Below are 27,263 nucleotides of genomic sequence, written 5' to 3'. Positions count from 1 at the left end.
GCTTCAACTGCTGTAACAATCCCCACTGGGCATTTGCCACCATCCAAGAGTCAGCATAGAGGTAAAGCACTAGCCATTTTTCTCGTTCAGCAATACTTAAAGCCAGCTGGATGGCTTTCACCTCTGCCAACTGACTTGATTCACCTTGTCCTTCAGCAGCTTCTGCGACTCGTCGTATAGGGCTCCATACAGCAGCTTTCCACCTTTGATGTTTGCCTACAATACGACAGGACCCATCAGTATACAGGGCATATTGCCTTTCGTTCTCTGGCAGTTCATTATATGGTGGAGCCTCTTCAGCATGTACTACCTCCTCGTCTGGCGATATTCCAAAACCTTTGCCTTCTGGCCAGTCCATGATCACTTCCAAGATTCCTGGGCGATTAAGGTTTCCTATTCGAGCCCGCTGTGTAATAAGCGCGACCCACTTACTCCACGTAGCATCAGTCGCATGATGTGTAGAGGGGACCCTCCCTTTGAACATCCAGCCCAGCACCGGCAGTCGGGGTGCCAGGAGGAGCTGTGCTTCAGTACCAACCACTTCTGAGGCAACTCGAACTCCTTCATATGCTGCCAATATCTCCTTTTCAGTTGGAGTATAGCAAGCTATGAATCCTCTGTATCTCCAACTCCAAAACCCCAAGGGTCAACCACTGCTTTCTGCCAGAGACTCCAGGTAGGACCGTTCTCCCTGGCTGTGGTACAGAGCACATTTTTAACACCTTGTCCTGCCCAGACTGGTCCAAGGGCTACTGCAGGATCTATGTCCTGTTTAATTTGTTCAAAGGCTTGTCGTTGCTCAGGGCCCCATTTGAAATCATTCTTCTTCCAGGTCACTTGACAGAAGGATTACAATCAGATTGTAGTTCAGAATACGCATTCTCCAAAAGCCCACAACACCTAAGAAAGCTTGTGTTTCCTTTTTGCTAATTGGTGAAGACATAGTTGTCATTTTGTTGATGACATCCATTAGGATCTGATGACATCCATCTTGCAGTTTTACTCCTAAAAACTGGACCTCCTGTGCAGGCCCTTTGACCTTACTTTGTTTTATGGTAAAATGGGGTTGCAATACGATTTGGATTATTTTCTCCCCTTTCTCAAAAACAGCTTCTGCTGTGTTGCCCCATACGATGATGTCATCAATGTATTGCAGATGCTCTGGAGCTTCACCCTGTTCCAGTGCAGCCTGCATCAGCCCATGGTAAGTGGTAGGGCTGTGTTTCTACCCCTGGGGCAGTCGATTCCAGGTGTATTGGACACCCCTCCAAGTGAAAGCAAACTGTGGCCTACACTCTGCCGCCAAAGGGACCGAGAAAAACTCGTTAGCGATATCAATAGTGGCGTACCACTTGGCTGCCTTTGACTCCAGTTCATATTGAAGTTCTGGCATATGCGGTACAGCAGCACTCAGTGGTGGCGTGACTTCATTCAGGCCACGATAGTCTACTGTCAGTCTCCACTCTCAATTAGACTTTCGCACTGGCCATATGGCCAGTGCAAAAGGGTGAGTGAGTCTTGCTGATCACTCCTTGGCTCTCCAGCCGACGAATCAGCTCATGGATGGGGATCAGGGAGTCTCTGTTGGTGCGATATTGCCGCCGGTGCACTGTTGTGGTAGCGATCGGCACCTGTTGTTCTTCAACCCTCAGCAACCCCACAACAGAAGGGTCCTCTGGGAGACCAGGCAAGGTGGACAGCTGTTTCATTTCTTCCGTCTCCAAGGCAGCTATACCAAAAGCCCACCGGTACCCTTTTGGGTCCTTGAAATACCCTCTCCTGAGGTAGTCTATGCCCAGGATGCACGGAGCCTCTGGGCCAGTCACAATGGGGTGCTTCTGCCACTCATTCCCAGTTAGGCTCACTTCAGCCTCCAGTACAGTCAGCTGTTGGGATCCCCCTGTCACTCCAGAAATACAGATGGGATCTGCCCCTATAGGGCTTGATGGCATGAGGGTACATTGTGCACCAGTGTCCACTGAAGCCTTATATTCCTGTGGGTCTGATGTGCCAGGCCATTGAATCCACAGAGTCCAATTAACTGTTATCCCTTTCCTCTACCAGGCTGGAGGCAGGGCCCCTCTAGTCCTGGTCATAGTAGCCATTACTCACTTCTTGTGGATACAAATCACAAGTCTCTTCTTTAAGATCAGCCCTTTTACTCTGTCTGGGTAGATGCTCACTGGAGCCTGGAGCAGCAGTTTTCCTTAAAGAACCCTCTTTTGTCATCATTTCTCCTTGCAACTCACATACCTGTGCCTCTGGGGTCAAGGTAGATTTTTCCATCCCACTTCCTCGTGTCCTATCCATAGTCACGCAGTAAAACCACAGGGTGGCCCAAGGTATGTACCCCCTATATCCTCTCTTGTGGATAAGAACACTGTCTCCTAACAGCTGAGATAATAGTCTGTACAGGTGGGGAGCAGAACGTATCCTCTTTGAGTTGTTGGAACTCCCCGAAGAGGTTTTACAGACTTTTCAGATTGCTTTTCCACAGCTGAGACACATGCCTGTAGGGAGGAGGAGAGATTTTCTTCATATTGATGGAGTTGGCCAGCCAATTCATCCACTGTTTGTCCCTCCCGGTCTTTCCAGGTCATTACTGCCAACAAACTGGTATACAATGATGGTGTGCTCCCTACAAACGTCTGCCACATGGGTCGTGTGCACTTGACTTCGCCTGGATCTTTGGATAACTGCTTGTTGTCCAGTTCATCATAAATCACCTCCAGCATGGCTAATTCCCTCAGGTACTGGATACCTTTCTCCATGGTGGTCCACTTGCCTGGGTGACATAGAACACCTTCCTTGAAGGGATACCTTTTCCTTCACACCTGACAGGAGTTGCCTCCAGAGACTGAGGACTTGTGTCTTTTTTCCAATCACCTTGTCAATGCCCCCTTCCCTAGAAAAGGATCACAGAATCACAGAATCACTAGGTTGGAAAGGACCTTTAAGATCATCAAGTCCAACCATTAATCCAGAACCACCATGTCCCCTAAACCATGTCCTGAAGCGCCACATCCACACGTTTTTTGAACACTTCCAGAGATGGCGACTCCACCACCTCCCTGGGCAGCCTGTTCCAATGCCTGACCACCCTCTCAGTGAAGAAATTTTTCCTAATATCCAATCTAAACCTCCCCTGGCGCAACTTGAGGCCATTTACTCTCGTCCTATCACTAGTTACTTGGGAGAAGAGACCAACACCCTCATCACCACAACCCCCTTTCAGGTAGTTGTAGAGAGCAATAAGGTCTCCCCTCAGCCTCCTCTTCTCCAGACTAAACAACCCCAGTTCCCTCAGTCGCTCCTCATAAGACTTGTGCTCCAGACCCCTCACCAGCTTCGTTGCCCTTCTCTGGACACGCTCCAGCACCTCAGCATCCTTCTTGTAGTGAAGGGCCCAAAACTGAACACAGTATTCAAGGTGCGGCCTCACCAGGGCCGAGGACAGGGGCACAATCACTTCCCTACTCCTGCTGGCCACACTATGTCTGATACAGGCCAGGACGCTGTTGGCCTTCTTGGCCACCTGGGCACACTGCCAGCTCATGTTCAGCCGGCTGTCAACCAGCACCCCCAGGTCCCTTTCTGCCGGGCTGCTCTCCAGCCACTCCTCCCCAAGCCTGTAGCGTTGCATGGGGTTGTTGTGGCCAAAGTGCAGGACCCTGCACTTGGCCTTATTAAACCTCATACAGTTGACCTCTGCCCATCGATCCAGCCTGTCCAGATCCCTCTGCAGAGCCCTCCTACCCTCCAGCAGATCAACACTCCCACTCAACTTGGTGTCATCTTGGATCCCAGCTGCTTGGCTTCCCTACCCTCTAATTCCTGGCTACTGGCCCCATTATGCCAGCATTTGAGCAGCCAGGTGACAATGTGCTTGCCTGGATGACAGCTAAAGTCTTTTTACATGTCTTGCAGCTCACTTGGGGATAAGGGATCAGGTGGTTCTCTCTGGTTTTGCCTCTTCCTCCTCCGGGTCTCATGATGGCCCTTTATCCTTTACTAAACAAGCTGACTTTTGTGTCCATTTCCTCTTGTGGATATGGGCAACTGATACCAGCACAGGTTGGTTCTCTGTTTCATCTGCAGTGCCCATCACCAGGGTTGGAGTAGCCACAGTGCCCATCACAGGAGTTCTAATAGCTACAGAGCACCCACATCTGTGCCAAGCGCCAATAACAGATGGGGTGGTATTTTTAAATAGCTGTTTAAGCCTGAGCAAGACCTGAAACATTCAGGTGTGACCTAGCATGAATACAGATACCAGATTACGGTCATGACTAGCCATTTTATCATAAGCCACTTACCAAGTGCAGCACAATAACCGTGACCCAGTTCCCAGAGATGATAAACAGCACAATGGGAAACATACAGCAAGTAAGGTGTTACATAACACCCTGAGAACAAGCACAAGAACTTTGAAACCAAATAAATCAAAATTGTGACCAGTAACTATCAAACTGATGTAATGAATGCTTATAACAAATTTGTTCTAAAAAGCTCTGGTCAGGTTTGTCATTTTCTCAACCCATCATGCCCCACATTGGGCACCAAAAAGGACTGCCATGGTTTAACCTGGCAAGTAGCTGAAACAGCCACACAGCTGTTCACTCACACACACACACACACACATCATTCCCCCCCCCCTAATGGGACAGAGGAGAAAACTGGGTAAAGGTACAACTCATGGGTTGAGATAAAGATAGTTTAATAGGACAGGAAAAAAACACAATGATAAAATAATGATGTACAAAACAAGTGATGCACAGCACAATTGCTCACCACCCACCAACCAATGCCCAGTTAGTTCCTGAGCCACAGCACCTCCCCAGCCAACTCCCCCAGTTTATATACTGAGCATGACATCATATGGTATGGAATATCTGTTTGGCCAGCCTGGATCAGCTGTCCTGGCTGTGTCCCCTCCCAGCTTCCCATGCACCCCCCACCTTCTTGCTGGAAGGCCAGCATGAGAAGCTGAACAGTCCTTGAATAAAACCATCAGTATGTTATCAACATTATTTTCATCGCAAATCCAACACACAGCACTATACCAGCTCTCAGGAAAATTAACTCTATTCCAGCCAAAACCAGGACAATAGGAAAAGAGATGGAGGAAGAGGGAGACACTCAAGATGAGTTCAGATTCCCAAAGACCAAGACAGATGAAAAGGCCTGATAGCATCACAGTGACAGGTCTTTTGTGGCCAAACATACTAGAGTCTTCTTCCGTGTCTCTGCCATTGCAAAGCTGACCCCACACTATGTGGCATTACCTACTTGGACAGCAGGCAAGATCAAGTATGGTGCACATGACAAAGACTGAAGACATCCCTATGTGACATTTCATTGCACCCTCATGAGGCCTGGGAACAGGCAATGCCATGCTTTGGGATGGTTACTCACAACCCTTACCTCAACCTGACCTGATCCACCACTTAGCAACATGCCTACTCCCTACTCCAACTCCCAGTAGGAAGCTCCCTGGCTAAGGTAGGCAGCACATACCTACAGCAGCCAGCCTCACTGTGGTCTCCATGGAGATTAAGTAGCATGGCTTTTCACAGCTTTTGTTGATTGCCAGCACACTAAATTGCCACTTGCAGGCAAAATGTGGTCCCTGGTTGAAGAGCCCAAGCATAAGCGTATCACTCAGAGACATCAGCCAAAGTGAACAACTAAATACATAGCAAGTATGGGATAAACTTACAACTTGGATGAAAATGAGCAATTTGTCCGAGTTGAACATTAAGGGGGCTACTTCAAATCTGTGAAATCCAAGTATCACCTCTAATAGCACTAGAAGTCAGACTTACTCCATAACATCCAGAAGAAAGCAGCCAAGACCAGCAGCCTTCTTACCTCATCCCTCCTTAAGTAGCAGCCAATACAACTACAATCTCTTTTCAACTAGAGAATAGCCATAGATTATATGGAATCAAGACTGAACTGTGCTATTATTGCCATTTAAAATAGAGCTATAGAGTGACATTCCTCAATGACCCTGCCGAGGTTAGTCTTTAGCTCCTGATTAGTCTGCCCATAAACCTCTCAGAGTCAAAATAAACTTCAGTATTAACAAATTTTCAAAAATAATCCAGCTGATTCCAAAACGTAAAAGCCCAAATGTTCACAGCCTGAGTGAAGTCTACCCCACCTATCCAGCTTCTCCCAGTACTGCTGCTATTGCTGTATTTCAGGCCAAAGGCAGCCAAACTTCTTCCACATAAATGAAAGACTGCTTCCAGCAGGAAAAAAGAAAAAAAAAAAATCAGTTAAATTTCACAGAAAGCATATTAATCAAATTTTGAAGCACATAAACCTTCAGGTTTCTGGCAGACACTGAGAAATAGAAATCATTCCATATGTTGGTCTCAAAACTTTTTTATATGCTCCAATGGAGATCATACAGCAATATAAATTGCCTAGTTTCATTTAGAAGTTCACTGGTCTTTCAAAGAAGTGATAACAGGTCCTCTATAGAAAATTGAAACAGCCACTTGACACAGAACTATACAAGAGAACAAAACATTACATTACCACCATCCACTGAATCTGGACACTAAGTTTTCAACAAGAGCTGAACTTCAATGCCTTTTTTGCTTAGCATTTCAAATAACTTATAGTCACAACAAAAACAAAAAGATTAGGTTAGGCAGAGATCTCACTGAAGTGGCAATATCATTAAGAACAGACAAGACCACCTCTTTCCACTTCTTGGTTGAAGTGCCACACACCTTCATCTGAAACATTTGGGTATGGGTATTTTGTTACCACATGAATGACAAATTAGAAGGGATTTAGATAATAGCTACAAGACACTTAAAAGGTACAAAAGAAACCTTACCCTCTCAAGTCATACTGCTTAATGCCCTACTGAAAGCCATTTGGATACTAAGTGTGGGTACAGTTACTATTCTGCAAGAGAAGTAACCATGAGCACTGAGATGAAATTCAGTTTTCTTTAATACATTATAAGAAGCCCATTCTTTTAATAAAGGTGAGTGCTTTTAGAGATAGTTATTCTAGCCAAGATAAGCAAACATTTGCACACCAGTGTAGATTACAGCCATGAATTAGAGACTTATATGAGCAGTTTTTATGCAAGAACAAATGCATCTTCTAAAACGTATTGTAAGTCAAAGCTACTCCATTGCATGGCTTTTGTTTTGACAAGGCCAAAGAGGGTGCCTTTGCCTAGGTCTGACAGCAAAACGTTTCTAGCTGCAAAGAACTCTAAGGGTTAATTTAAAATCAAGGCTTTCGCACAATGGACACGTGGCTATCAGACAAGAATTGATTCAAGTGGAACGACTGGCTAAACACTGGTCCTTACACTGTTCCAAAACTCTGGCAAAGAGTTTTGCATCTTAACCCCTCAAAATATTTTGCTACAATGAACATTAAAACATGCGGGAAAAGGATGGACTTCACAACTCCATGAGAGTTATATTCCGAAGCCGTTCATTGTCTTGTCTGACTCCAATATATATCATAACTTTCGCTTAGCCACTGCACACACACTCATGATTGGTTACAGCTTGTTACACACATTATTGCAATTGGCTATATACAAAATATCATGTGCTGTCCACGCGCCTCTCACACAGTCAGGATTCGCTGCCTGCAGGTGCTCCTGCATTCCTTTGCTTCCTCTTAGTTGTTTACCACAGCTCCTTCTCCTCAAGGCTGAGCCGTGAAGGTGTCCAGCTGTTTACCAGCTTCTCAATGCCACAGCTCCTTCTCCTTAAGGTCGAGCCCTTGCAGGGTGATCCCAACATCTCCCCCTTTTTCTTTATCTATAAACAAAACCTGATGGATCATTCGCAACCCGAGGACTGTGAGGAAGATGGACCATCTGTACATTCTTGTATCGTCCTGTGAAATATGGTGCAGGACTTAAGAGCTGTAAATCAGCGAACAATCACTAAATTCCCTGTGGTGGCAAATCCTTATACTTCATTGAGTCATATATCTCCCAAACATACTTGGTATAGTGTAATAGATTTGAAAGATGCTTTTTGGGCCTGTCCTCTGGATGAGGGATCCAGAGATTATTTTGCCTTTGAGTGGGAGGACCCCGAAACAGGACGAAAACAACAATTAAGATGGACTGTGTTACCACAAGGGTTTACAGAGTCACCAAATCTATTTGGACAAACTTTAGAAAAAATTCTACAAGATTTCACAATACCTAAGGAGGTAAAATTATTGCAATATGTGGATGATTTATTAGTAGCAGGAGAAACTGAAGAGGGGATCCGAAAAGCCACCATTAAATTGTTAAATTCTCTAGGGGAAAAGGGATTAAAGGTGTCCCGATCAAAGCTACAGTTTGTAGAACAAGAAGTAAAATACTTAGGACATTGGCTGAGTAAGGGAAGGAAGAAGTTAGATCCTGATAGGGTATCTGGGATTCTGTCCTTAAGACCCCCACAAACTAAAACTGAAATTAGGCAAATACTGGGATTATTAGGATATTGTAGACCATGGCTTGAAAATCATAGTGAAAAAGTAAAATTCCTATATGAAAAATTAACTAATAACCAACTTAAATGGTTTATTGAAGATGATCAGAGATTTGAGGAAGTAAAAAAGGCATTAATACAAGCACCTGTATTGAGCCTCCCAGATCTAGAAAAACCTTTCTATCTCTTTGTGAATACATCAAGCCAGACAGCATATGGAGTTCTTACTCAAGACTGGGCAGGAATCAAAAAACCCGTGGGGTATTATTCTAAGTTACTTGATCCAGTAAGCAGAGGATGGCCTGCTTGTCTCCAAGCTTTGGTTGCTACAGCATTATTAATAGAGGAAGTCAGGAAGATTACCTTTAGTGCTCCTTTAAAGGCGTATACCCCACACAATGTCAGAAATGTTTTACAACAAAAAGCGGAAAAAAGGTTAACGGACAGCCGGATCCTAAAGTATGAAGCAATACTAATAGACTCCCCTGGCTTAGAACTGAGGGTGACTTCTGCTCAGAGTCCAGCACAATTTTTGTTTGGAGAACCATCAGAGGTATTACAACATAACTGTTTAGAGGTAATTGAGACCCAAACAAAGGTGAGACCAGATTTAAGAGATGCTGAGTTGGAAAATGGAGAAGCGCTGTTTATAGACGGCTCCTCCAGCGTGGTAGAAGGGAAGAGAAAATCGGGTTATGCAGTAATTAATAAGGACTTGGAACTTGTGGAATCAGGACCTCTGAGTCCATCATGGTCAGCTCAGGCTTGTGAGCTGTATGCTCTATGTAGGGCCCTGGAATTATTAAAAGGAAGAAGTGGGACTATATTTACAGATTCTAAATACACATATGGGGTGGTCCACACTTTTGGAAAAATTTGGGAAGAAAGAGGTTTGATTAATACTCAAGGGAGGAATTTAATACATCAACAATTAATAGTAAAGATTTTGAAGGCGTTAAGAGAACCAAAGGAGATAGCAGTGGTACATGTGAGGGGACACCAAAAGGGATTAGATTACCGAACCAGAGGAAATAACTTAGCAGATAAAGAGGCCCAGGAAGCAGCCTTGAGGACTAAAGTTGCCAAAATTAATGTAATACAAACAAAGGAGGACACCAGCAAAGAAGAACGAGAGGAAAGAGAGAAGAAGTTTACGCCAGAAGAACAAACAAAATTGGAGAAAATAGGAGCTAAATTAGAACAAGGAAAATGGACACTGCCTGATGGGCGAGAAATGTTGCCAAAAGCCTACACCAGGCGAATATTAGAACGTTTGCATGCGCAAACACATTGGGGTACAAAAGCGTTAAGTGATCATTTTCTTAAACAATTTGCTGGTATTGGAATTTTTGAAATAGCAAAGCAAATTACACAAGGTTGCTTAACCTGTCAAAAGGTAAATAAGACAGTGTTTCGACAAACAGCCACGGGAGGGAGAAAAACAGCTTACAGACCTTTTGAGAAAGTACAAGTCGATTTCACTGAATTGCCTAAGGTAGGGAGGATAAAATATTTATTGGTAATAGTAGATCATTTAACACAGTGGGTAGAAGCGTACCCTGTAGCACGAGCTACGGCACAGATGGTGGTAAAAATTTTATTGGAACATTCGATACCTAGTTATGGGATAATCCAGTACATTGATTCTGACCAGGGCACACATTTTACTTCTAAAATAATAAAACTCAATCATTAGGTATTCAGTGGGAATACCACACTCCGTGGCACCCACAAAGCTCGGGGAAGGTAGAAAGAATGAATCAAACAACAATTGGCTAAATTAATGATTGAGACACAAATGCCCTGGACGAAATGTTTGCCATTGGCACTTCTAAACATAAGAACGAAACCATACAGTGAGACTGGATTATCGCCATATGAAGTGTTATATGGCATGCCTTATTTTCAAGGAATGCCTCTGGGGAACAATGTAATTGAGGATCATAGTATCCAACAATATATAATTACCATTGGAAAAAGATTAAAAGAATTAAGAGAGATTGGGATGGTGGCCCAAACACCACCTTTAGGATTTGCAATTCATCAGTTAGAACCAGGAGATAAAATTCTGATAAAAACATGGAAAGAAGGAAACCTATCTCCCCTCTGGGAAGGACCTTTCCTTGTTTTATTAACTACAGAAACAGCTGTGAGAACTGCTGAAAAAGGATGGACACATGTGTCGCGAGTGAAAGGTCCAGTGAAGGAGTGGAAGGTCACATCTGACTAAATTGCTGTGGGAATTTTATTGCGGCTACTCCTGTAATAGAAACAGGAGTGAAACATGAAATTCCCACAGTTGCTAAAAATCTATTTGTAAAGTCATTGAATATAACTAATTGTTACATTTGTGGTGGAACAAATCAAGGTGAACGAAGCTATGGAGAGAAATGTAAGTAATCCCCAAGTTTGGAAAACAATGGGAAAGGGTAATAGGAAACAACAATGGGTACTCCAAACGAGTATAATCGGAAGGAGTTGTTGGCAAAAGAAGAACAGGAAAAAGGAGCTGGAACTAGAATTTGTCCTTTGTGTAGAAGGTGGTGTGTATTTGTAAGATTAGTGTTGCAGGCTAACTGGCAGTTTTCTGTAGCCATAAAGCCTTGCAAATAAAGAGGATTGCCAGGCTCGGGCAACTGCTCAGGTCTGGACAAACCACTGATCTAGCAAAGCTCTGGCCTTCACAAGCAGTGCTCAATTAATTTGGGTACTAAGAAAGCACCCCCTTAAAGGAAAGAAGAGGGCAAGACCGGAGGGGAACTGGTGTTGCGGCTTAAAAAAGGGTCTGCCAAGGGCTGTGACCGCCGATCACTATGGCCCTGACTGGACCTCTTCTAGTTCTACTTGGGGGTGAGTTCCTTGGACTCTGACTATGGCAAATAACTGTAGTCAATATTGGAACAAGTCCAGCTGGGGTTTACCCTAGAAAAATGGAAAAAGTGAGGACCTTTTCTAGTTGTACAGCGCATACCTGTAATCAACAATAAAACCTAGTTTTTTCCTGTTACCCATAAATTAGGGAGAACGAATGGCCACCTGAGAGACAAACTTGGAATGGAATCAATCTAGGAGGATTTTGGGGAGATTTTATGGGTGGTGATCGGCTTACTAAAATGGGGATAGTTGTATTGAGGATATGTGGGGGATTGTTACTAGATTAATCTACTCGGTTATACTCAATTGGAAATGAAAACACGAATCAATACTATAAAGAAAAAGATGGGGGATTGTGAAATATGTTCATCTGATTCGTGTGATGAAGTGTAACCTTCTGTACTTTTATGGATTTCTCCTGCTCCATAAAATGGGGTATTTTACAGCAGAAAGTTAAACTACTTTGCTGGTATATCAGCTCAAACCAGTTTGACCACTGACCGCATAGTATTGTGTAAAGAAAATGCATGCATAAGGTTTGGGGTCATCCTGGGGGCACGCCGAGGAAGATTCGAGAAGACTCTAGCAGGAGAAGAGGGCATGCGCTGAAGAAGACACGCCTGTTCATTAATATGTATTAGAAGACACGCCTATTCATGAATATGTATTAGCGAACAGGATCACGCTGAGGAAGAGTCGAGAAGATTTTAGAAGGCGAAGAGGGCATGCGCCAAAGAAGACACGCCTGTTCATGAATATGTATTAACGGACAGGATATAAACCAGGAACAGGAACTGTACCGTGTACGTCTTGGTGGAGCAGAGACTCCCGGCGTACCCAGCGCTGTTTGCTTGCCTCTATTCGCTTAATAAATTGTGAATTTGAATTGGAATCCTGTTTGGGACTAAACCATTTATAACAGTCCTGTGCCACGAACTCAGCCCAGCAGTCGGTAGGTGCCAACTTTATGTGGGCGTCCCCACGGAGGCAACGGTGGCCTTGCCGCACACCGACCCGCTGCCCTTCAGGAAATCCTGGTATTTATACATTTGCAGAGGAAAGAGTTTCAACACACGTCGCCAGCGAGTATTGGAACTCACCTCAGTTGTCACCTTTTAACACAGGGAGCCTATGGCGCATGCGCCCGCTGGCCAGACGTGCTGCACGCGCCACAGCCACCCCATCTATTGGTTCATCGGCTTTGTTCACGTGGCATCTTACCATAATCCAGCAGTCACATATCAAACATGCTCAAGCCAATAGCAGAAAGTTGCAAGGCAAACAATTCTAGCTGTACTACTCCTAGCGATGGAAAAAGCACCTGCACAAAGCTATGAAAACCAATATTATATCTTATCAAAGGATTTGTAGTTATAGAGCGCTTTGCCTTAAAAGCTTTCCATGTTCCTCTAATGATGCTGCTAATTTCAGTGTGATTAATTATTTGCAGATTAGGAACTAGGACACCGATGGTACAGTCCCCTGACCAGTTCCCGGGCAGCTGTTTCCCAGCCAATTGATCTCCACGCAGCCACCATAACCCTGCTGGTAGATTGAAAAGGGATTGCCCGGGGAGGAAAGAGACAGACAGAAGGTGTCCTGTCCTGTTTGATTTGCTAATGTTACCCATACATTTTCTTTTGGCTGAGGTGGCATCCAGATTGCAATGACACCTGATAGTGTGATAGATAGAATCATTCAGGGAATGATTCATTCGTTCAACAATAGCTTGTCCAGTTGGGGAATGCGGTATTCCAGTAACATGCGTCACTCCCCATTGAGCAAAAAATCTTTGGGTTGACTGGGCTACGTAACAAGGACCATTATCGGTTTTAATTTGTAGGGGTATACCATGGGCTGCGAATGCAGCTCGCAAATGCTTTTGTACATGCCTACTAGTTTCTCCTGTTTGTGCAGTGGCCCAAACTACTGCAGAATAGCAATCAATTGAAACATGAACATATTTAAATCTTCCAAAGTCAGCGACATGTGTCACATCCATCTGCCATAGTTGTAGCGAATGCATTCCTCGGGGACTTACTGTAATCGCGATTCCTGGGCCTATTTGTTGACAATCGGCACAAGTCTGTATAATAGCTCTAGCGTCACCTGCACTTAGATTAAATTGTCTCGCTAAAACTTTGGCAGATTGATGGAAAAAGGCATGAGAGGCTTGTGCTTGACCTAAACGGTCCGGGGCAGGTCCAGCCCATACTGCGGCAGTCAGCCGATCAGCTCTTGCATTTCCTTCCACCAATTCCCCTGGAAGGTTGGTATGGCCGCGTATATGCATAACGTAATAAGGATGTCGTCTTTTCTGCAATAAAAACCAAAGCATTCTAAATTGTTGATATAGCTGTTCCTGCTGTACTTGTCTGAGGATTGAACCTTCCAATCTTTGGAGTACTCCAGCTACATATAAAGAATCAGTAATTATATTCACAGGTTCTGCAGACCATAATTTAAAGGCTTCAATTACTGCCTGTAGTTCTACCTTTTGAACTGATCCTGGCACGATGAGTACCCGTTCTTTCCATTCTCCGCGCTCTCGCCATACTGTTGCTGCCTTGCCCGTTTTCCCACCACCATCCGTAAACACTGTAGCACCTTGAACTGGATATTGACTACACTTTGATTTTTCTTCTACTTCATGGTTTTTAAAAAAGGTAAACATTTTGTGCGATGGATAATGAATCTGAATGTCACCTTCAAATCCTGCTAATGCAGTTTGCAAGGGAACAGAGTGCTGCAAAGCCCAAGCCAAATATTCTTGTTGTAATGGTATTAAAATCGTTTTCGGGTCCTTTGCTGATATATCAATAATTCTGTTGCACCCTTTCATAATCAAATTTGCAAAACACTCTGCTTTCGTGGTGATGGTTTTTCTGTGCTGCTGAGGCAAAAAGACCCACTCTAAAATTCTCAATGGGTCCGCTTTTGATTCTAGCCTTTTCAGAAATGTTTGCTACTGCTTCCCGGGCTTCCTTGGTCAATTGTCGAGGAGAGTTTAACCTGCTATCCCCTCGCAACAGCTGAACCAAGGGCTCCATATCTTGGTTTGTGATCCCACAAATAGGTCGAATCCAGTTAACGTCTCCTACCAATTTTTGTACATCATTTAATGTTTTAATCTGAATTCTTATTTCAACCTTTTGGGGGGTCACTGACATTTCAGTGATCATCCACCCCAAGTACCTCCAAGGCGCTTCAGCTTGTATCTTTTCCGGCGCCACTTGCAGCCCACTTGGTCTCAAAAGCTCAACGAGCTCCCCGATCATTTCTTCCAGATTTAATTGATCACCGGCCAACAATATGTCATCCATATAATGATAGATGAAATATTGAGGCCACCTTTTTCTGATTGGCTGTAAAGCCCAATTTACATAAATTTGACACATCGTGGGTGAATTTTTCATGCCTTGTGGCAATACTGTCCAATGATATCTTTGCATGGGTTGCGCCTTGTTTGTACTTGGGACTGAGAATGCAAAATGTTTGGCATCGTCTTCATGCAGAGGGATTGTAAAAAAGCAATCTTTGAGATCTATAATCAAAAGCTTCCAATACTTCGGTATCATACAGGGAGATGGTAGCCCTGGTTGCAAGGCTCCCATGTCCACTATAACCTTATTGACTTCTCGCAAGTCATGTAATAGTCTCCATTTTCCACTTTTCTTTGGAATCACAAAAACAAGTGTGTTCCAAGGACTAGTGGTTGGCACAATAAGGCCTTTTCCTAGCTGTTCTTTTGCCAGATCTTCCAGGTGGGTGACCTTTTCTGCGGTCAGCGGCCATTGATTTACCCACACTGGATCATCGGTTTTCCATTCCAGTTTGAGCACAGGTCGCGTTTCAATGGCCGCTACCGAAAACCCTGCAGAGATCGCTAGAGCGCGATACATTCATTTGACTCAGTACATCCCGCCCAAGCAGACTTAATGGTAACACGGCTACATAGGGTTGTACTGAACACACTAGCCCGTCTGGATTTTCACAGGTTAGAGTTGTTATGCTCTGTTGTGTTGCAGAAAACCCACCGACCCCTACAAGTCCATGAGCTGGAGACTGAGCCAGCCAGCCTGGCGGCCACTCTCGCTGACTGATTATGGTCACATCAGCTCCTGTATCCACTAACATATCGATGGTCCATTGTTGCGGTCGCACGGTGGGGTCAGGATGCCTAAACTTCATTTTCAAAGTCGGTTTTCTTCTGCTGATATCTAATGCTAGAAAGATTTGTGGTCTTCCTGTTGAGCCAAACCCTCCATTCCCCCTCACTGATTGCGCTGCCTGAGGTACAGAAGCAGTAAAAGGCACCGGTTGTGCAATACGTGTGCCTGCAGGAACCGCAACAGGAGGAGATGGAGTCCACAACATTACTTTGATGGTTCCCATATAATCAGCATCAATGACTCCAGGGAGAACAAAAAGTCCCTGCTTTGTTGCTGAAGATCGTCCTAATAACAAAGCACTCAATCCATATCCTAATGGTCCATTAGCGTTAGTCGGGACATCATAAACCGACATGTCCCATAAGGTAACTTCTTCTGTTGTTTCCACGTCCATTCCGGTGCTCCCTCTGGTTCGGGCGCTAAGGCTTGCCAAGCAGCCTGGTGGTGCTTCCCTATTTGTTTCATCATGCGGGGTGCCTTCACGCTCGGTTGCCCGTGTCCCAATTTCATACCATCCCGATGATACTTTGAACAGCATTCTGAGGCTTGATGACCAAATTTTTGACATCGACTACATGGTGCTCCTGCTGGGCCTATTCCTTGCTGAAAGGGTCCTTGTTGGAAGGATTTATGACCTGTCCCAATCTGCCTAGGTCCTTTCCTTGTGACCTTGCGCTGAGCTCTAAAATGGCCTGGTTTTCCACAATTAAAACATTTTTTCTCCCCTTTTCCATTTATAAATGGCTTAATTGCTGCTGCAAAGGCACTTGCGAGTGTCTCTGCCTGATGTGTTGCAGGCTTCTACCATTTGTACTAACGTTGCTTCTTTTGGCAAAGCTAACAAAATTCTTTTACAATCTACATTGGCATTTTCTACCGCTAAATTCAACAGCACTGCTAGTTTTGCGTCTTCATTGGTATACACCTTATTCAAAGCGTCTCTCAGACGATCAACAAAAGATACATATGGTTCATCTCTCCCTTGTCTAATTTGAGTATAAGATGGTTGCCTCTTTCCCTCCTCAGGGACTGTTCGCAACGCATTCAACGCTAGTCGCCCAACTACTTGCAAGGCTTCTAAGGGCAGCCGAGCTTGCAATCTAACATCCACAAACGGTCCCTGGCCTGTCATTTGTTCCATAGTAATGTTCTGAAGCGGATCGCCGTCTTGACACTCCAGGTTTCTCAGGGCTTCTTGCATACAGAGTTTATACCATCTGTCTGCCCACAATAACCTTTGGGTTGGTGTCAACAACATATCTATCGTCTGCCGACAATCCCATGGTGTAAGAACCATTCCCGTGAATATGTTATCTAATAGAGCTTGCGTGAAAGGTGATTGCAAGCCATAATTTTGTACTGCCTTCCGCACTTCCATAATCAAGTCCCAATGAAATGGGTCCCAGCGATTGGGCCCGTGAGGCTGTACACTAACAGGAAATGCCATCAGTAACTCCGTTTCCTCATCTTTCATTGCTCCTAAAAAAACATCTTTCCACCACTCTCTAGGGTCACCTTTCATTCTAGGCTCTTGCCTCCCTATAGTCTCTACAACAGGCTCTTCTCCTTCGTCGCTGCTATCAGGCAACAGGGGCCATAAAGGTGGCAGGGGCTCGGCTGAGGGCTTCAAAACTATGGCTTTCGATCGGTTAAGTCTGGGTGGTTTCGGGGGTGGTGAAGCCCACCCCATCAATCTTTCACACGGGCACACAGGGGAACATTGAGTACATTGTTCTAGGCAGCTTTGTTCCGTCTTGCCCTCATATACATCATCATGGATCTGTTTCTCTGACTTATCTAATGCGGCCAGTTCACCCGGTGCATCTGGCACCTCAGGAGGTGCAGTCGGAGTCGCTGAAGGTCCTGGACCCTCTGACTCAGTTAAAAAGGGATTGGTTGAAGGCAGTTTAACAGCCTCCTCCATATCAGCTGCGGCTTTTCTCTCTGCCTTCAAGGCTTTTAATGTGGTTAATATCAACTTCCATGCCGTCACTAACCCTGCGGCGGTTTTATCTCCATTCCCAATATGTTCCCATAACATTTTTCTTATCTCCTCCCACATCTCTGCCTTAAACGCCACAGATGGATCGGGGCGGGGGGGGGGTACCCTTTCTTTCAGCTCCAAATTAGAAGCCTTCTAAGTGTATATTCATCATATTTCAGGCCTCTCAGAGAGCATATACAGCAGGAGTCTGTTGCCCTTTCTTCATGCGATGAGTTCTGCCCCATGCCGCCCCGGTTGCTCACCTCACCTCGCTGGGTGCTTTTCCGTTGCAACATATTCCTTTTTCTTTCTCCTTGCATCAGTCCCGCTGACTGCAATTCTTCCAACCGGCCTTCTCCCACGGCGTCCTCTGCGCTCGACCGGTGTTCAACAATGAGATCCCATAGATCGTATCACGTCGGGGTCACCAGTTGCGGGAGAAAGATGGACTTCACAACTCAGAGTTATATTCCGAAGCCGTTTATTGTCTTGTCTGACTCCAATATATATCATAATTTTTGCTTAGTCACCGCGCACACACTCATGATTGGTTACAGCTTGTTACACACATTATTGCAATTGGCTATATACAAAATATCACGCGCTGTCCATGTGCCTCTCACAGTCAGGATGCGCTGCCTGCAGGTGTTCCTGCGCTCCTTTGCTTCTTCTTAGTTGTTTACCACAGCTCCTTCTCCTCAAGGCCGAGCCGTGCAGATCAATGCCACAGCTCCTTCTCCTTAAGGTCAAGCCCTTGCAGGGTGATCCCAACAAAAACATATGTTTTAAATACTTTAACTAGGATACATATCTTAGCTTGGGGAAGAGTCACATAACTATTACAAACATGACCCTACTGCTATGAACTTCAGTTTCAGCTCCCAAGCAAGAACCCTTTACCTGAATTTCTAAAGTACTTGTTTTAAGAGAACAAAACAGACCAATGGGGACACGTCATGCTTTTAGTACTAAAACCTTAAAGAGCAAGACATAGCCTGCCTGCCAGGTAGCCTTCTCTTTATTAATCACAAATACTCTATCTGAAAATGTCACCCACTTAAGATAACCCCTTTACATTCCTCTTGTTCTCCATGTGATAGTCTCAATTAAAAACAACATCCAGGAAGTCTTAAGGTCATATTTTTTCCAAGTCAAGCAAGATTCCAAAATATCCTACATGCACCCCAATTCAGTAGCTTTATCATTTTTCTCCTATGTGTAGGCCACTTTGAGCAAATATTTATGCATTTTAAATTTTTCAAAAAAAAAAGTGGAAATAGGCAATCAATTTGGCTTATCTTGGCTACTAGTGCTTCAGGGAAGGGTACACAATGCCAAAGTTATTACTATTAAACTGGTCTGGTGAGATGAGACATTCTCAGTAAGTTGCTACCACAAAAAGCTTCGTAAGATTAACTGCAATTCTTCTAACTCAATGCTGGATAAAACACTATAGTTTTAAAAATGAAGTAGTAAGCTAATTTTATACACATGGGTATGTGTATGCACATATCTGATCACATGCAGCCCAAATTATAAGAGGACCTGCTATATTATGAGTCACATGACCTCTAGTCCATCCACACTGCAGTCCATCTGTAACTCTGCTCCATTTCCAGCTTTAACTCAGTTACACTTAAGCTCAACATAAAGTCTCCACCATTTAGTCTATACTATTCATTACTACGAATACCTGATGATGGCCATAAACTACACAGCCAAACTGCATGGTAAAGATCAGAGTTAAGGTTCTGCAAACTTTTTCCCTGGAATTTCCTACCCTCTAAATACAAAGTGAGCATCATGCAGCAGACCTAAAGTGCTATTAAAAAAGAAGCTACTCAGTGTAAATATATCACTATGTAAAATAGCAGGCAGTGTAAGCATGACTTCAGAAACAGCAAGGTAAAAACATGCAAGAGGGGTAAAAGGAAAAACATAACTCCCACTTTTTAAAGGAAAAAAAGGAAGACCAGGGAACTACAGGCCAGTCTCACCTCTGTGCCTGGCAAGATCATGGAGCAGATCCTCCTGGAAACTATGCTGAGGCACATGGAAAATAAGGAGGCGATTGGTGACAGCCAGCATGGCTTCACTAAGGGGAAATCGTGCCTGATAATTTTGGTAGCCTCCTACAACAGGGTTACAGTGTTGGTGGATAAGGGAAGAAAAACTGACATCATCTACCTGGACTTGTGCAAAGTGTTTGATGCTGTCCCACATGACATCCTCATCTCTAAAATGGAAAGACATGGATTTGACAGCTGGAAGACTCAGTGGACAATGAATTCGCTGGATGGTCACAGAGTTGTGGTCAAGGGCTCCATGTCCAAGTGGAGACCAGTGACAAGTGGTGTTCCTCAGGGGTCAGTATTGGGACCAGCACTGTTTAACACCTGTCAGCAACATGGACAGTGGGATTGAGTGCACCCTCAGCAAGTTTGCTAATGACATCAAGCTGTGTAGTGCTGTCAACATGCTAGAGGGAAGGGATGCCATCCAGAAGGACCTTGACAGGCTTGAGAAGTAGGCCCATGTGAAACTCATGAAGTTCAACAAGTGCAAGGTCCTGCACATGGGTTGGAGCAATCCCAAGCACAAATACAGGCTGGGCAGAGAATAGATTGAGAGCAGCCTTGAGAAGTACTTGGGGGTGTTGGTTGAGGAGAAGCTCAACAGGACCCAACAACATGCACTTGCAGCACAGAAAGCAAACCATATCCTGGGCTGCATCCAAAGCAGCATGACCAGCAGGTCAAGGGAAGCTATTCTGCCCCTCTACTCTGCTCTCATGAGACCCCACCTGCAGTACTGCATCCAGCTCTGGAGCCCACAACATAAGGATATGGCCCTCTGGACTTGCTCCAACAGGTCCACAAAGATGATCAGGGGACTAGAGCACCTCTCCTCTGAAGACAGGCTGAGAGAGTTGGGGTTTTTTAGCCTGAAGAGAAGGCTCTGGGGAGACCTTATTGCAGCCTTCCAGTACCTGAAAGGGGCTTATAAGAAAGCTGGAGAGGGACTTTTTACAAGGGCATGTAGTGATAGGACAAGGGGTAATGGCTTTAAACTGAAAGAAGGTAGATTTAGATTAGAAAAGGAAGAAATTCTTCACTACAAGGGTGGTGAGGCACTGGAACAGGTTGCCCAGAGAAGTTGTGGATGCCCCCTCCCTGGAAGCGTTCAAGGCCAGGTTAGATGGGGCTTTGAGCAATCTGGTCTAGTGGAAGGTGTCCCTGCCCATGGCAGGGGGCTTGGAACTAAATGATCCTTAAGGTCCCTTCCAATGCAGGATACAGCATTTCATTCTGAGAAATATCTTCCCTCTGTCACTCAAAAAAACCCTCAATAACTGAATCAGCTGTGAGAAAAATCAACCTTTCACACACAAGGTATACCTGCCTTTCACCCTTAAACTCTGGATGAGCTACAGACCAAAAATTAAGTCCACCTATTGCAATCAAATACCCATAGCCCAACACAACCGATTCTGCCAGAAACTTTAGTCAAACTGGCAAGTTCTTGCTGACAGCAGCTGACGGACAGACATTTGCTCTTATCACTGGACTTCTTTGGAGGACTTATCACTGACCCTGAGCCACTTTTGCCTTGCCAGCAAGGAATGAGAGGCAACCAGTGCCTAAACTAACTCAGCTCCTCCCTTGAGGATGGTAATCTGGAACTTAAGCAAAGGTTTGCTATGCAGTATGACCAGGAATAAAGTCACTAGATAAGGCAAAGATTGACAGGGATAAGGACAGCCATGCATAAACACCTGGACTCATGACAACTTCCACTGCAGATGTGCACCTTTAGCTGATTGCATGGGGGGGACTTGCAGTTCAGGACTGCTCCTATCCCTCACTGATACAAGTTGCTCTTCATAAACTGGTTGCTTCTGAAGACTGCTGCCCTTTCCCTCTAGCTGGGAGGTCCTAAACTATGAAGTACTGCAGCAGATCTAAGCAGGCTATATTAGTTTATAAAATACACTTAGATACTGTGCTTGAACTTTAAAGAAGTCCCTGACTTTACTATAGCCAGCACTAAGGTACTGATAACCTACCATTTAAACATTCAGAGGGACATGTTTTCTGCTTCAACTTACCAAATGCTAGAGTTACAGGCCTAGCAACTGAAACCAGAATCTGTTGAAATGTTGAACCAGCTTTTAACAGCAGTAGCTCCTGTCAAGGAGGTGCAAAGAGTATACTTTCCTCATTTCAGTTCATTCAACTAGTTCAACAGCCCAAAGAGAAGGGTGGTATTTCTCCAAGAATAAACAAGGTGCCAAAAGCTGATGTTACCAGCTCCAAGAGCTCCATGAGCACAAATCAAGCATTTTTATTCCAAATCAACTATCACTAACTCTTTATTAAGGTCACATTAAAGACAGGTTTTCCTCAAAATATTTATACTTGAGCTTAACTAGAAGCCTTTGTACTTGCCCTCTAGTTTCTACCCTCAAACCATACCTCAAGTGGAAGAAAATCCCCAAACTCTCATCACCACAAAGTTTAGTTTCCTAAGATTAGGTAAGCAGAATTAGAAATATGCGATTACAGGATATAATTTCTAAAAAGACAAACCAAAATTAAGCTAGATATTTCATCAAGCCAAGAAACCTGAAAAATAAGTCAGATGCTGATCTGAACTAGCGCTCACTTTACATATACTATGAATAGATCATAGAAGTCACACCACCAAATAAAGCTTAGGGTATTAACCTTATCTCTAAATTATTCCGTAAGCAAAGTCTAAACACATCTACAGATTTGCCTGAAGGCCTAATACAAAGAAAGCCAAGAACATCACTTCTCAGGACAACAGGACTCCTTCTCCCTAGGGACAGAAGGATGGTCTCCAACCACTTTTTCAGTGGCTCAGAACTTAGGATGCATAACCAAAGATCTACCAAAACAACAACAAAAAAAAAAAAACACAAACCCACCAAAAAACCCACACCATGCACAGCTCCTCAGAGGAAAAGGGAAAACAAAGTGACATATGACAGACTCCAGCCATGCCACTTAAAGTGAATCCCTCTGCTGTGGAAGGGTGAAGGCATCATGAGACCTTAGTCTCACACTCAAAATAATTATCACAAGATCAGTCAGAACAATTTAGAAGAAAGGCACAACAATTCAAGGACAATACCAAAAAAAAGGTATCGCATTCATAATACTAAGGTAAGGCAACTGGCAACCTTGCCTAGATCTACATTTGTTAATACACATCCCCAGATTATTTCACAGGCTGCTTCAGCTCCTTTCCAGGAAGCACTATAAACAGTAATGCAAGTCCAGAGAGCTCCCCAACCAAACAAAAATATTTTGCCCAATGTGATTTCTTGGGGGGGGGGGGGGGGGGGGGGGAGATGAGTAATGTAAGTGCAGGAAGAGGTTGCCAAACCATTCAGATGTAAAAGTGACCTAGTTATCGATCCAAGACTAGAGCAACTTCCTGAATATGTAATAATGGAGGTGAGTCTAAGAATATACCCATCACACCTAAATGACTAAACCAGCCAACTCATTACAAAAGGCAAGCCTTGTGCCCAAGCCTTCCCTTCCTTCGAAACAATGAAGCCAAACTGAACAGGATTCAAATATATTTTTCTCCAAGCTACAGGTTAGTTTGTTTTTGTGGAACAGAGCTCTTAAACCTTGACCCAGAGAGGCCAAGATGCATGTTAGCCAAGCAAAGAGATCATCCAAAAATTTTTTCCAGTTTGACAGAAATCAAAAGGCATGAAGTGGGAGACACAGGAACCACTAAAACAATAACTCCTGGGAGAAGCATGCTGAAGGGGACAATATTTTGCTAGACAGAAGTGGACAAGTGCAAAGGGATATGCCCAATGCAACATATCTTCTGCAGGCACCAACATTTTTTTAATTGCTTCTTTTAAGGAAAGCATGCAATTCCTTCTCCAGTTATTTTGAGAATTTAAGTCTGCTCCCTTTCTGGGACAGCAGTGCCAGATTCCTTGCTTACTGTATTTACATAAAGGGAAACAACAACCACAAAAGTTTTTTTGGATTAACAGGAAGACTGAGAGCAGAACTGAACACATTTATCTACCTTCACCAATTAAGTGTTGCCATAGTCCATTGAAGGCTGCCCTCTATAAGCTTAGAGAGGAGAAAAAAAAAAAAAAAAGGAAAACGGGGGGGGGGGAACGGACACACAACAAAAAAAACCACAAAACCCACAGTCCTGAAGCCCATGAAGTTTTGAGGAAAACACAGTCTTTACCCTGAATTAGTCATCCTATACAGGATTGTTCCTGCATGACAAATGAAGCGATTGAGGGAAGGTTGGGAAGCGCCTCTGAAATAAATATACACAGACCAGAGTCAAGAGGACAACTTGGGGGTGGAAGGGAAGAATTTATACCCCGCCATGAGGTATTCGCCTTTCTCTGGAGTTAAAATAGGGAAATAACAGAATAAAGATGGTTGTGGCACTGCCCCCTCTCCCTAGAGGGCATCCCAAGAGAGAAGGGAAGTCCCGCAGGTCCCAGCCAGCCTTGCCCTGCACACCACCCCCGTCCCCCCGCCGCCGGCAGCAGGAGGGGAAAGGCAGATCATGGGGCACTACCTATGAATGCCGAGCTTGCCCGCCTCTCCCCCGCCACGAGGGACAGAGGGGTTGACAGCGGCCGCAGGCCTACCGCCCCACCAGAGCCTCAGCCAACCCATCAAGCCCGAGAAAGAGGCCCGGCAGGCGACGAGAGAAGGCGGTGCAGGCCTCGGCAGCAGCTCCTCGCGACCACCGGGGCGACGGAAGGCCCGGTCCGCCGGCGGAGGAAAGGCCGTACCTTGAAGTACCCGCCCTCGTAGAGGGTGTTGGGGGGCCCGAAGATCGCCACCTCCCAGTTGTAGAGGTCGGACTCGTCGACCAAGGTGATGCGGAAGCCCTCCACCGGCTCCTCCTGCAGCGACTTCAGCTCCAGCATCAGCGCCTTCTGCGAGCTGCTCATCTGCTGCTGGGCCATGGCGCGGCGCGGCCCCCGCCGCCCCACGCTGCCACTGACCCGCAGGCCCTCACCCCTCCCCGCGCTGACGGCCGCCACTGCTGCCGCCACTTCCTTTTGTGACGGCGCCCGCTCACCGCTGACCTCAGCGCGCCGCGCCCCGCCCCTACCGGCGTACTTAAAGGGGCAGCGCTCCCCCGCCACAGGATCTGTGGGGTGTGTAGGCGAGTGGTTCTTGGTATTGCATCAGCCCCCATAGGCCAGGCCCTATGGTGCGGGGCGCGGAAGAAGCCACGTGCTGGGATGCGAGTGGGAATGGGACAGAGGGTGCGGTGCTGTGTGGGGGTCACGGGTGGGTACGGCGGGGCACTGCTGACAGACACTCACGGTCAAAAAAGCAGTTTTTGTACAAAGGATGGTTTCTGAAGAGCGACTTTGCATGACCCAGCATCCCATAAAAATCCTGCAGCACCCCCCCAAGCAGCAGTAGGAGAGGAACAGGCAGTTATCCCCCTCCCACAGGTATTATTTTCACGTGGCTCCACGGATGCGTGAGGTACTACAGGCAGAAAATGCAGTTTTGATCCTCCTTCCCATTCCCCAACACCGTTAAGGGAGAAAAACGTTTGCAGAGGTGGCAAGGTACATCGACCTGTCAACATGAGCAAGTGCCTCAGATGGTGCTTGCGAGCTCCTATTCCTTATCCAGTCTTTAATGAATAGTATAAATGTTATTCATTGTAAGAATAAATAAATGAAAATAACAAAGTGATTATCGAGGAAGAGGACAAACAGCATAGCACAACCCCAGATAGTGCAAATCTGGGTTTCACTTCTGGAAACAATGTGCACACCTGCCTGTCATCACACAGGACCACCCAGCTGTGTGAGAAATATCCGGAATGGAGATGTAGTTGCAAGCTGGACATCTTATCCCAGCCAGGACAGGAGAAGTAATAAGGATGTAACAGCCCTGACAGAGAAAAGCTGATGCCTATTTCTTGATAAAGAATTCATGTGGTTCTAGTAGGAATAATTTATATAACTAATAGGCTGTGGTGAGTTCTAAATTAATTGTAATTATGATTTTTATTTGACCGCAAGTCCACAGACAACAGAGATTTCCTTCAAATAACTCTGACATTTTGGGGGACATTACAGATTCACAGAATCATTAAGGTTGGAAAAGACCTTTAAGATCATCAAGTCCAACCATCAACCCAACACCACCATGCCCACTAAACCATGTCCTGAAGTGCCACGTCCACATGTTTTCTGAATACTTCCAGAGAAGGAGACTCCACCACAGAATCACAGAATCACAGAATCACCTCCCTGGGCAGCCTGTTCCAATGCTTGACCACCCTCTCGGTGAAGAAATTTTTCCTAATATCCAATCTAAACCTCCCCTGGCGCAACTTGAGGCCATTTCCTCTCGTCCTATCACTAGTTAGTTGGGAGAAGAGACCAACATCCACCTCGCCACAACCCCCTTTCAGGTAGTTGTAGAGAGCGATAAGGTCTCCCCTCAGCCTCCTCTTCTCCAGACTAAACAACCCCAGTTCCCTTACCTGCTCCCCATAAGACTTGTGCTCCAGACCCCTCACCAGCTTCGTTGCCCTTCTCTGGACACGCTCCAGCACCTCAGCATCCTTCTTGTAGTGAGGGGCCCAACAGTGAACACAGTATTCAAGGTGCGGCCTCACCAGTGCCGAGTACAGGGGCACAATCACTTCCCTACTCCTGCTAGCCACACTATTTCTGATACAGGCAAGGATGCTGTTAGCCTTCTTGGCCACCTGGGCACACTGCTGGCTCATATTCAGCCGGCTGTCAACCAGCACCCCCAGGTCCCTTTCCGCCAGGCAGCTCTCCAGCCATTCCTCCCCAAGCCTGTAGCGTTGCATGGGGTTGTTGTGGCCAAAGTGCAGGACCCGGCACTTGGCCTTATTAAACCTCATACAGTTGACCTCTGCCCATCGATCCAGCCTGTCCAGATCCCTCTGCAGAGCCCTCCTACCTTCCAGCAGATCAACACTCCCACTCAACTTGGTGTCATCTGCAAACTTACTGAGGGAGTACTCGATCCCCTCATCCAGATCATCAATAAAGATATTGAACAAGATCGGCCCCAGAACTGAGCCCTGGGGAACACCGCTTGTGACCAGCCACCAGCCGGATTTAACGCCATTCACCACAACTCTCTGGGCTTGGCCATCCAGCCAGTTTCTCACCCAGCGAAGAGTAAACCCGTCCAAGCCATGAGCCGCCAGTTTCTCCAGGAGAATGCTGTGGGAGACGCTGTCAAAGGCTTTACTAAAGTCCAGGTAGACAACATCCACAGCCTTTCCCTCATCCACTAGGCGGATCACCTGGTCATTGAAGGAGATCAGGTTGGTCAAGCAGGACCTGCCTTTCATGAACCCATGCTGGCTGGGCCTGATCCCTTGGTGGTCCTACACATGCCCTGTGAGCACTCTCAAGACGAACCACTCCATGATCTTCCCCGGTACGGAGGTGTCGTGGTTTAGCCCCAGCCGGCAACTAGGCACCACACAGCTGCTCACTCACTCCCCCTCCCACAGTGGGACGGGGGAGAGAATTAGGAAAAAAAAAACCTCGTGGGTTGAGATAAACACGGTTTAATAGGACAGAAAGAGAGAAGGAAACAACAATGATAATGCCAACAAAGGAATGTACAAGAACAAGTGATGCCCAATACAGCGATTGCTCACCACCCAGTGATCGACAGCCCGTCCCCGAGCAGCGATTTCCGC

General features: G+C 45.5%; 1 protein-coding gene across 1 annotated transcript in view; it reads right to left on the bottom strand.

Annotated features, from left to right (window-relative positions):
- LOC309415039 (ubiquitin-conjugating enzyme E2 R2) overlaps nucleotides 1-24,507 on the bottom strand; it is a gene marked incomplete at both ends in the record, with an annotated part of 97,072 nt that extends 72,565 nt beyond the window's left edge. The window contains one exon of the mRNA XM_082012430.1: nucleotides 24,331-24,507. Coding sequence (XP_081868556.1) covers nucleotides 24,331-24,507 — 177 coding nt within the window. The remainder of the gene's footprint in view (nucleotides 1-24,330) is intronic.
- Nucleotides 24,508-27,263: the final 2,756 nt, after the last annotated feature.

Source organism: Phaethon aethereus (genome assembly GCF_964289735.1).
Source record: "Phaethon aethereus genome assembly, chromosome: W".
Lineage (NCBI taxonomy): Eukaryota > Metazoa > Chordata > Aves > Phaethontiformes > Phaethontidae > Phaethon > Phaethon aethereus.
The sequence above is the reverse complement of the archived record's forward strand: the minus strand, read 5'-3'. Positions and strand labels throughout refer to the sequence as shown.